The 11,457-nt window shown below is 56.4% G+C and overlaps 1 protein-coding gene across 1 annotated transcript in view; it reads right to left on the bottom strand.

Moving 5' to 3' along the window:
- Positions 1-11,457, bottom strand: part of PDZD4 (PDZ domain containing 4) — a 24,382-nt gene that overhangs the window by 1,988 nt on the left and 10,937 nt on the right. The window contains exons 2-8 of the mRNA XM_012002265.1: positions 4,333-4,586; positions 3,273-3,363; positions 2,750-2,848; positions 2,079-2,141; positions 1,512-1,613; positions 1,099-1,209; positions 8-903 (exon numbers count right to left, since the gene is read on the bottom strand). Of these exons, the coding sequence (XP_011857655.1) occupies positions 8-903; positions 1,099-1,209; positions 1,512-1,613; positions 2,079-2,141; positions 2,750-2,848; positions 3,273-3,363; positions 4,333-4,403 (1,433 nt within the window). The 5' untranslated portion in view covers positions 4,404-4,586. The remainder of the gene's footprint in view (positions 1-7; positions 904-1,098; positions 1,210-1,511; positions 1,614-2,078; positions 2,142-2,749; positions 2,849-3,272; positions 3,364-4,332; positions 4,587-11,457) is intronic.

Below are 11,457 nucleotides of genomic sequence, written 5' to 3' on the forward strand. Positions count from 1 at the left end.
GGTCAACCCGGTCTTGGGATTGCGGCGGCCGCGCTCCTCCGCATGCTGCCTCCGGCCAGCCTCAGGATCCCGGGAGAGGGACCGGAACTTGGTGGGGCTCCCCGGTGGAGGAGCTGCCTTGGCGGGGGTGGCAACAGGGGGGCCGGGAGGGGTCCGGTTCAAGTTGGAGTTGCCGGCCGCAGCCCGCCGCAGGGGACTCTCAGGCAGGGGTTCCACGAGCAGCGGGGTGCTGCGGCAGCTCTCCCCAGTGTTGTAGGCGCTGGTGCTGTCCTTGTCCGACTTCTCAGGCAGCTCGGAGATGTCAGACAGCTCGTGCTTCTTGGGCTCGCTGGCCGCCAGGTCATAGAGGCTCTCCTCCTCCAGCAGCCAGGCCTTCATGCAGCGCTCACGCAGCTGCTGCATCTTTTGCGCCCGCAGGATGTTGCGGCACTTGAATTCCAGGTGCCGTAGCTCCTCCTCCAGCATGGCCATCTCGTGGCCCAGGCTCTCGTTGCGGTTGACGTCCAGGGCACTGTTGCCTCCGGAGGCCCGGGGAAAGAGGAGGCCCAGCTGGTTGCCGTTCTCTAGGTGGCACTTGATCTCCAGGAGCTCGCGGTAGCGCTCATACTCCTCATCCGTGAGGCCCGGGACGTCGCCAGCTCCCAGCCCCGCCCCCTCGGCCAGCAGAGAGTCCATGCTGAAATGGAAGTCCCGGCTCTGCAAGGCGTCCCCTTGCAGGCCAAACTTGCGCAGGCTTCCCGGGGTGTTGGTGGAGCTCGGGGGTTCGTCCCCCAGCAGGTCGTGCTCAGAGCTCTCTTCGTTCCGGGTGCTCTCGTCAGTCCGGCCCACCCCGCTGTCCAGCTCCTGGCTGTTGCTCAGGCCTGGGCCTGCGTCGGGAGCCCCCTTCTCCTCTTCGTTTCGGAGCTGCAGCAGAAAGGTAAGTACCGCTCAGTTAGGTCCCATGGACAGGGATGTCACGGGATGTCACAGGAGGATTGAAAGGGCTTCAGACCTGGTTCATTTTCCTGCCAAGCATTGGGAGACCCTGCACAGCCTCAGCGCCTTCCACCCAGTTCTTTCCTTCTTGCCCTCCCCACCAGCGCCCTTCTCCTTCCTCACCTGCTGGGCAGGGGGTGATTTCAGTTTATGAGCACGCAGCTCCCCCTCATTCTCAGAGCCAAAGTCATCCAGGAAGTCATCCCGGTCGCTGTCCTTCCACCGTTTCGCCAGCTGTGGAGACAGGCCCTGGTGTCCCCACAGCTTCAAGGACCTCCCCATATACCCTTCTTGTCTGCTCTGGGCCCCACACTTGGTTTCTTTGTTTCAGTGAAGTTCAACAACCTGGGGGGCAGGGTCCCAGCCCACTCAGCCTTCAGAGGCCAGAAGGGGAAACGGGCCCTGAGAGACCCCTGCCCACCCGCCCTCCATCAACTCCAGGTTGTTGGCACAACTGTGCCCTAGTCACGGCCAGCAGCTTCCAAGACAGAAAGCCTGATGTCGTGGCCCTGGGTCGCCCTGCCAGGCACACACACCTGGCTCTCAGGTCGGGCCACCAGCAGGGAGATGTTGGTGTTCTCTTCCTGGCTCAGGATGGCCACCGCCTCTTCCCGGTTCTGGACGTCCACACCGTTAATCTGAGGCAGGCCAGGGTACAATCAACAAGGATGCTAGGGCTGGCCCTAGGGCAGACCCTGGGCGAGTGCAGGGAGCCCAAGCACTCTGGGCTCCGCTGGGCTAGGCTGGGGCTTGAGCTCCGGGAGGATGTAACTAAGTGGAGGGTACCAGGGAGAGGGTGGCCTGGCTCTTGCAAGAACCAGTGTGTGCTCAGGACAGCATGGAGTGGAGCAGAGGGAGAGGGGTCTGGAGGTTTCAGAGCAGCAGGGGCCTTGGATGCCAGCAAATCCCATAGGCACACGGGAGTCACTGGGGTGAGTGGGCAGGAGAGAGATGAGACTCAGCCTGGGTTTGGGACATGGCAGGCTGCTGGGCCTCAGGCTTGGCTCTTAGTGGGAGAGAGCTAGGGACTGGCTAAAGAGAGGTGACTGGGCCGACAGGTGCAGCGGGGCCTTCGGCCAGGCCTGCAGCCTGCAAGTGCTCACCTGGATGATGCGGTCTCCCTCACGGATCCGGCCGTCTTTGGCTGCAATGCTGTTGGGATTTACCTGCAGGACACACACATCTTGGGGACTTGGTGCCTAACATGCCCTTTCAGTAGAAGGGAGCAGGCGCACCTCAGGGGCCTCCAAAGCAAGCTGAAGGCTCTCTGGCTCCCCTTCCAGCCCCGAGTCCCAGAAAGCAGAGCAGAGGCTGTGGAGTGGTCGCCTCTCCCTGCCCCTGCCCCCGGCACTCCTAGGCTCCTCTGCATGGAAGCCTGTGCTTTTGGTCAGCCCTGGGCATTGGTGGGAAGTAGGACATTGTCCATCTGGAAGGGTGGCTTTAGTGGGATGCTGCTAGTAGGGAGGGGAGCGAGGGGCCATCCCCCTCCTGGGGATACACAGACATCTGCCCAAGATGGGTTCAGGAGAAGACTAGAAAGCAACCCTGTTGCTCGTTCTCAGGCCCATCTGCTGTCCCACCCGGACACAGGCCTCTTTCTGCAGATGACTGCCTCAGTGGACAGTGGCTGAAGCCGTCGACCATCCTCGCCTCACCACGCAGTACCCTAGCTGTGATGCCCTGTCTCTGCTAGCTGGGACCTCACGGGCAGCCTCTGAGCCATGGGCAGGCCACATGGAGGGGCCTCGGGGCTGGGGCATACCCGTCTGCATACCTCTCCGACATAAATGCCCAGGTCCTCCTCGTCGTCCGTGCGGTAGCAAACCATCAGGCCCAGCTTGTCCCGGTGGCTACTTTTATACAGCTCCACTTCCTGCCACGAGGGGTCCGGGAGGAAGCAGAGGTAGAAAGCCCCAGAAATGCGTGAGTGAGGGAGCAGGCAGCACAGCCCAGCCCCTCAACCCGCAGCCCCTCAGCTTCCTCTGGGACCCCTGAGCTCAGTTTCCAGTCCCCGCTTTGAGGGTCTCTCTTACCATCCCACGTGGCGCATGTACTCAGTGGTCTCCCTCCCAGGAAATGCGCAAGGCACACACACAGGCACAGGACACAGAAGACAGACATGCATGGGACGTGGACTCACCAACATGGACGGAACATGTAACCTCACCCGCACCCTCCCTGACTCAGCCAGACACGTGCCGGAAGGGCCACAGGGTCAGGCCTGGGCAGGAAGGCACGCAGGCGTCGGGGCGGCTGCCACAGCTGGCTGCGGGCCCTAGCCTGGCCACCCGGCTCACCTCATACTCCAGCTCGTCCAAGCGGTCTGCCTCCTGCGGGCCGCCCTCCATAAATTCCGCTGGGTCATAATACTCATGGCTGATGGGGGGGCTGCCCAGGAGAAGGTGGGGGTCAGACCGGCTGGCTGTCCTCTCACACCTCAGCCCCAGCTCCCAGGCAGGCCAATCCCAGCGTGCCTGGCACGGAGACCTGCTCTGCTTGTGCTCTCAAGGGTGGGTGGCCCAGCTGCCTCCTGCAGAGCTCCTTCCTGGGCAACATGCAGCCATGCAAAGACCGGGGACACTTCTCGCACCTGAGTGTGCGGCATCCACACGGAGGACCTGCACATGCCTAGCTCGCCCGTCCCGCAGACCAGACTCCTCCAACCACACCAGCTGGCAGGGACTGACTTCTCCAATCTCTAGGTGCCCACCCACCCGCCCAGTACTGGCCCCACTCATGCAACGCCCCCAGGAGTTATCCAGGCCCTGGAGGACTTCTGCAGAGCAGAGGGAGGCCCACCCTACCTCCAGGGGCTGCCTTCCTGGCCCCAAAACTAAGATTGGCTGCTCATGGCCCTGTGGCCTACCTCCCCACAGCCCGAGCTAAGATTAGCAGAATGAGGCAGCGCTCACGCGGTCATGAGCCACCAGGCCTGGATGAAAGGCCCTTCTTCCGGTCAGGCCAAAGAAAGAAGCCGAAGAGATGGAGGAAATTCAGAGCAGGTAGAGGAATGAGACAGACAAGGGATGCAAGAAGATTCAAGGAGTGATGCTTGTGAGGCAGCAGAGGAGAGAGGATGGAGGAGTAGGAGCTGAGGCCCTCAACCCTGGCACTTCCGACAGCGTCGTCCCGGACAGGAGGGTCCTCCCTCGGCCCTGGGGGTAGATACAACGGGGCACCTTCTGGAGCCCGGCCCAAGGCTAGAGGCCTGGAGGTTTTGGAGCCCTCAGATACCACGGTCAGCTCTGGAGGCCGAGGGGCCTGCTTCCTGCCCAAGAGGGTGGTGTGCAGATGGCCACCCCAGGTGGCCTGCCCTCTCTGGAGGCAGGGCCCGGGGCCCTCCTGAGGGCGACTCACAGCTCAGAGAGGACGTACGGCTCCAGGATGACCATGGGCGGGGTGGGCGGACGCAGCTTGCCCAGCGCCATGATATGCTCGAAGGTGATGTCGGTCTGAGTGCCACTGTCCACCAGCTGCAGGTCATGACAGGAGCTGTCCCCCCGGAGGCGGGGGCTGCGTCTCAGCACCTGGATCACCAGGGGCTCCTTGGAGGAGCGCAGGGCCTGCAGAGTTTGCTCCTGAGACAGCTTGGAGAGCTCCTTCCCGTTCACCTACGGCAGAGACACGCCTCTGTAAGAACCCTCAAGGGCCCACTCCTCCCCTGTGAGGTCAAGGCAGAGGCCCTAGCTGGCAGGACCTGGGCTGACAACCAGCACCCTAATCCACTCAAGCAAGGAATCTGCTCTCTGTCCGCAGCCCTGGCTACCTTTGGTGCCCCCGTTCCCAGGCAAGCCCCACTGCTCAGCCTTCATCCCACTGAAGGCCAGCTGAGGATCGCCAAGTCACACCAAGGGCTGGGGGACCCAGCCTCTGTGCACTGGGTCTGGAGGCTGTGATACCACCCTACAACGTCCTCCAGACTCTGCTTGAGCTCTCCTGGTCTCTCCCCATCCGGACCCGCTTCTTTCTAGGGCAGCACTAAGGCCAGAGCTAGCATGAAGAAGATCCCATTGAGTTCCTTAGCACTGACTGGACCATAACAGCCAACACTCAGTGAGCATCTGTGTTGTGCTCATTCAACATCAAGCAAGAGGATGACCTTGACTCTTCAGATGAGCTGAGTCTCTCAACAAATGTCTACTCACTAGGGAGGGCCAGGGTCAGGTTAGGGGACAAGTAGGAAGATGCCTAAAGATATGGTGTTGTATCCTCACAGCGGCAACTGACTTGCCCAAGAGAAAAGGCTTTGACATACAAGAAACCCCCGGAACTGCAAAGTAGCCTAAAAGAGGTGCCAGGAAAGTGGTCCTTGTAAAGCCACCACTGGGCCGGGCACGATGGCTCACGCCTGTAATCCCAGCACTTTGGGAGGCTGATCACAAGGTCAGGAGATTGAGATCATCCTGACTAAAATGGTGAAACCCCGTCTCTGCTAAAAATACAAAAAAATTAGCCGGGCATGGTGGTGGACGTCTGTAGTCCCAGCTACCCGGGAGGCTGAGGCAGGAGAATGGCGTGAACCCAGGAGGCGGAGCTTGCAGTGAGCGGAGATTGTACCACTGCACCCCAGCTTGCGTGACAGAGCGAGACCTCGTCTCCAAAAAAAAAGCCACCACTGTTTTTTGGGCACGTGCCATGTGCTACATTCTGGGAAAGACCCCTGATGTGGGGTCCCCCAAAAAAAGGTCCTAACCCCCAACAACCTTGAGGGAGATGCCATTATTGCAGATGAGGAAACCGCGTCAGCAAGCTCAGCAAGGTGATGGCGCTGAGTCAAGGTCATGAGCCAGGACAGGCTGCCCGGTGGCCAGAAGGAGGGGTCAGGGAGGAGGCAGCCATCGAGGGCCAGGGCCCAAGGTGGAAGCGGCTGCCCAGAGTCCTCTGCTGTTCCGAGTTGTGCGAATATTAGCAAGTTTACAAGAACTCTCTGTCCTGCATTCTCAGGGCAGCACCTCCCTCCCCGGGTTTCTCACAGAGGTATCAATTCCGACGGCAAAATCTTGTCTTAGTGCCTGCAGCACAGTAGAACCACCGCTGTAGGAGTCTTTTCGGGAAGACAGATATCACAGGAGAGCCCAGCTTGTCCTCGGAACCCCTGTGGCCTCAGCAGTGGCTCCTGCGTTACCTTTTTTCGACTTATGTCCTTGTAGATAATCATTGAAGTTTTCTATGTCTCCCTTCTCCCCCAAATTTTTCATATTCTGAAAAGAGCTTGTTGTCAAAATCAGTTTTGTCTGATTGTAAAAGAAACACATGTTCATTTTTTGGTTTTGGGGGCTTTTTTTTTTTTTTTTTGAGATGGAGTCTTGCTGTGTTGCCCAGGCTGAGGTGCAGTGGCACGATCTTGGCTCACTGCAACCTCCACCTCCTGGGCTCAAGCAATTATCCTGTCTCAGCCTCCCAAGTAGCTGGGACTACAAGTGTGTGCCACCACGCCCAGCTATTTTTTTTTTTTAGACAGTCTTGCTCTGTCATCCAGGCTGCAGTGCAGTGGCACAATCTTGGCTCACTGCAACCTGTCTCCTGGGTTCAGGTGATTCTCCTGCCTCAGCCTCCCCAATAGCTAGGATTACAGGCACCCACCACCACACCTGGATAATTTTTGTATTTTTAGTAGAGATGGGGTTTCACTATGTTGGCCAGGATGGTCTCGAACTCCTGACCTCAAGTAATCCTCCTGCCTCAGCCTCCCAAAGTGCTGGGATTACAGGCATGAGCCACCACACCCGGCCATGCGGCCTATTTCCTTCCAGTCTGTTTTCTATTTGTGCCATTTTGCAGCTGCAGGCCCCTTAAGGTCCATCCACACCAGTGGACCATCATGTTCATCATCACATCACTAAGGCTGGCTTTGATTTTTTATTATAAAGAATGTGGCAAAGACACATTTCGGGGTGCATTTCGCACATTTTTCATACTTAAATCTTTGTGTAACCAGTGGTTGTCAAAGTGGATAAAATTTCTTGAGGTGCAATTTCTGGATCAAAGACTATAAAGGAAACAGCTTTCAGCTAAGAAGCTATTTGTTGGAAGACCATAAGAATGTCAGTCGGGACAGGGCACGCTGTGCTTGGTGGAGAGGCTGCAGTGAGAAAGGCAGGATGGAAGAGGGTGGGCGGCAGCAGAGTGTGGGTTCAGGAAGGCTGTAGACAAAGGGACATGACGGAATGGCCTCAACACTCTCAGCAGCAGTGACTAGAGCCAACTGAAGCTGGGAAATTTGGGAGCCAGTTGTCAAACACAGCCATTATTGATATTGTAACTGTAGAAATGTACAGGTAACTGAATGATATTAACAACAAAGTCAATAAATCCTCGGAACACATCACTGTCTAATTATCTTACTACACTTTTCTGTCATCTGTGCTCTTGGGGTTATTCACATCTGGCGTGGGAGGTGGGAATACTCTGATGGTGTGTGCATTCCCCCCAACTCCAAGCTCAGTGACATCGCGGTGGTGGCTTGAAATCGACTATAGTGGCAGCATTTACACCAAGGAAATCGGCAAATGCTCCAAATCAGGGCTTTTTGTCTGGGAACATTTACCAGCTTACCACTGCCCTTGGGGAGAAGCCAAAACACAAGCAGAAGGGCTCGGAGCTGTCCTCAGGGTTTCTTCCTGAACTCCCGGGGCAGGACAGCAAGCAGGCAGCGGGATGCTCAGGTGACAGAAATGACAGAGAACGCAGGAATGCCTTTCTCCCTGGAATCATTACCCAGCAGCAGTGTTGCTATGGAAACTGAGGAGAGCTTGCTGGGCGGGCTGGTGGAGGCTGGGATGTCAAGAGGGGGATGGGCGCATGCACAGCCTCAGCACCTCAGATCAACAGCAATCAGAGTGATCGCCTGTGACAGCCAGGCAAGTCTTTGGGGGGAAGCCACTGGCTCTTGAAGCCTTCTCTCTCTCTCTCTCTCTCTCTTCCTCATCAGGTCATGCTGGACCCCCAAGGAAGAAATGAGCTCCTCTCTGGGGAGGGGCTAAGGGCTGCCAACAAGGTGGGACAATATGGGGCCATGAGCATAGAGGTACAGGGCCAGGCACATGGTAAGGAGCCACATTGTGGCCCTTCTGATAACAGCAGCTCTTCCAGTTCTGCTCAGAGCCCTGCCCCCGCCACCCCCAACCATCCTGACGTAGCACACTGGTAAAGCCACCCCTGTAATGCCCCAACTTTCAGATTGCCTACTCGACCACTCCAGTCTCTAAAAGGCACAAACACTCAACATGGCCAACCCCAGGCTTGCTTCCCGCCAGACTCTCGCTCCTGCCCCACCTGCAAACATTTCCATACCCTGGGAGCTCGCCCCACCAAGACAGAAGCCCTAGTCCAAGCCCTGGCCAAGCAATTCCAATTGGATCAAAGACCTACAGGGACAAAGCAAAACAAGAGAACAATATCTTTACGGTGTGGGATAGAGATGAAATTCTCAATATTTCAAATGGGCAAGCAATAATGGAAGAGATGTAAAACTTCTAGGTGACAAAAGACACCCTAAATGCAGTATAAAGGTGGGCTCAGAGAGCCTTACAATGCACGGACCTCATAATGGGTTTTCCAGAATATGCAAATAATTCCTACAAAACAAGAAGAAAACACAGACACAAACAACTCAAGAAGAACATGGGCAAAGGATATCAACAGGTGCTCAGGGCAAAGGGGACCCACCAGCAAGCACCTGGAGCCATGAGATAGGAGGAGACGCCCTTCAGAACCGCCACCAGGAGGACCAGGAGGATGTGGGCATGAAGGCCACAGTGGCCAAACACCGGGGACAGCCCAAAGGTCTGCCAGCGGTCAAACAAACAATTCCTGGCATTCTGTATGTGCGGTTAATGGAGGCACACATGCTTATTCATAGTATGTACTTGGTGGAAAACACGGCAGAGAGGCAAGCAGAGGAAGGGCGTCGGGGACGGGTGGACACAGTCGGCTTCAATCTGCCTTTAATACCTTCTTCAAGGAAAAACGCTCAGGCCAACAGGGCCCACATCAAGGCTGGGTGCCAGTGCTGGTGCTAAGTAACGCGAGATGATGCCCCATACTTCTCCAGATGCTACAGCAAGTCCAAGAGGCCTCAAGGTACCCAGGCCGGAGCTCAGCCTTTTATGTGTGATTGTCTAATTAATTACCTCCCTTTCGTTAGACTACAAACCCCAAGAGAGCTTCACCCTGAGTTCTACTTCCATCCCAACTCCTGGCAGTTTGCTAAAGACAAAAGTTTAATGTTTCTTGGCTGAATTAAAATTTTATATATTTCCATGATTTATTGAATATATATTAATGACCTGTAATTTATCTGATCTATCTTTTAAAAAACAATAACAAGAAATGGGAGGCCGGGCGCGGTGGCTCAAGCCGGTAATCCCAGCACTTTGGGAGGCCGAGACGGTCAGATCACGAGGTCAGGAGATCGAGACCATCCTAGCTAACATGGTGAAACCTCGTCTCTACTAAAAAATACAAAAAACAAAAAACAAACAAACAAAAAAAACAAAACTAGCTGGGCGAGGTGGCGGGCGCCTGTAGTCCCAGCTACTCGGGAGGCTGAGGCAGGAGAATGGCGTAAACCCAGGAGGCGGAGCTTGCAGTGAGCTGAGATCTGGCCACTGCACTCCAGCCTGGGCGCTGTCTCTTATACACATCTAGATGTGTATAAGAGACAGGCATGGTGGAGTGCGCCTGTAGTCCCAGCTACTCGGGAGGCTGAGGCAGGAGAATGGCGTAAACCCAGGAGGCGGAGCTTGCAGTGAGCTGAGATCTGGCCACTGCACTCCAGCCTGGGCGACACAGCGAGACTCCGTCTCAAAAAAAAAAAAGAAAAAAAAGAAGAAACAAGGTTTCACCATGTTGCCCAGGCTAGTCTCTAACTCCTAGGCTCAAGCCATCTGCTTAGTCCTCCCAAAGTGTTGGGATTACAGGCATGACCCAGCCCCTGGGTCTGATGTACCCAGACTCTACTAAAAATACAAAAATTGCCCGGCGCGGAGGCTCACGCATGTAATCCCAGCACTTTGGGAGGCCAAGGCAGGCAGATCACCTGAGGTCAGGAGTTCGAGACCAGTCTGGCCAACAGAGTGAAACCCCGTCTCAACTGAAAATACAAAAATTAGCCAGGCATGGTGGTGCACGCCTGTAACCTCAGCTACTTGAGAGACTGACGCAGGAGAATCACTTGAACCTGGGAGGTGGAGGCTGCAGTGAGCTGAGACTGCACCACTGAACTCCAGCCTGGGCAACAGAGTGAGACTCCATCCACCCCCCATTCCCCCCAAAAAAGTCTCCTTCATCAAGTGCAAGCCTCCCTCCTTTGGAACAATCCATAAGAAATCCACTTTGCTTCTAGTATGTGGAGAGTGGGGATTGTTGACTGAGCTCATTATCACAAAACTCTCACTATTGAATGTTTCCTTCATTGAGAGCAACCTCCCTCCTTTGGAACAATCCAGAAGAAACCCACTTTATCTTGGAACACTTCGCGTACCTGAAGCCCACTCAAATGCCCCTTGTCCCCCCTCGTCCGGGTTCCCAGTGACTCTCATCTTCTCCAGTGCTCCTGTGCCATCCTGACCACATGCTGGGCATGATGCTTCCCCTAAGCGAGGCCACCCTGTGGCAGTCAACCCTGTTGATTGGGTAGTGAGCTGGCAGCCAAGCAAACCCTCAAAGCCTGTTCACAAAGACCCCTCCTCCATCCCATGCTAGCGCGATAGATTTTGTCGCCATTTCCTTTCAAATAACACTGAGGAGGCAGAGGAGCACAAAGATGAAAATACAAGTCCCTGGTACTCCGCTGCCCCAGGGAGTGCAGCAGCCTGTGAGCACAACACGGCTCAGCCAGGAGCTTGATGTGCCCTATGGCGACTCTTCAGCATACAGATCTATTTCCTTCCTGATTTGTTGGAGGAGCTCACCTGGGGAGTGAATGTAGACAAGAACAGGAGAGGCCCAAGGAGAGTCCTGGGGCACCCTGACATTGAGCTGGCTGGGGAGAGAGACTAGGAAGTCCCGGGAGGGAAGTTGAGGAGCAGCTCAATGCACTGGGTCGGAGCCCGGGAGAGGAGGGCGGAAAGTGTGACCTCTGGATTTGCTAAAAGGTGGGAGGGGGCCGGGTGGGGAAGCTCGACCTGCATCGACACAGCCTTCTGGAGCTTTTTGCAGAGAAGGAGCAGGGGCAGCTCGGGCAGAGGAGCTCTCGTTTGGGTTTTCAGGGACATCAGAGCGGCGGCTGAGTACCAATGAAAGAGCAATTCGCAAGGCTAGGGAAAATGCTGGCACCACTTTCCCCGCATGAGGGGGACATGCGGGCAGGGGAGGGGGACACAGGGACAGGGGAGGGGGCAACACGGGGCAGGCGAGGCAGGCATCACGCGAAGTCGGCCCCACGGGCAGTCGCTGTGGGGTGACGATCTCCCCCAAGGCAAGGGACTGGCGGGCCTTAGGGGAGGCGCGAAGCGGGGCGCCCAGGGTGGAGAGGGCGGG

Source organism: Mandrillus leucophaeus, unplaced genomic scaffold (assembly GCF_000951045.1).
Source record: "Mandrillus leucophaeus isolate KB7577 unplaced genomic scaffold, Mleu.le_1.0 Scaffold681, whole genome shotgun sequence".
NCBI classification, from domain to species: domain Eukaryota; kingdom Metazoa; phylum Chordata; class Mammalia; order Primates; family Cercopithecidae; genus Mandrillus; species Mandrillus leucophaeus.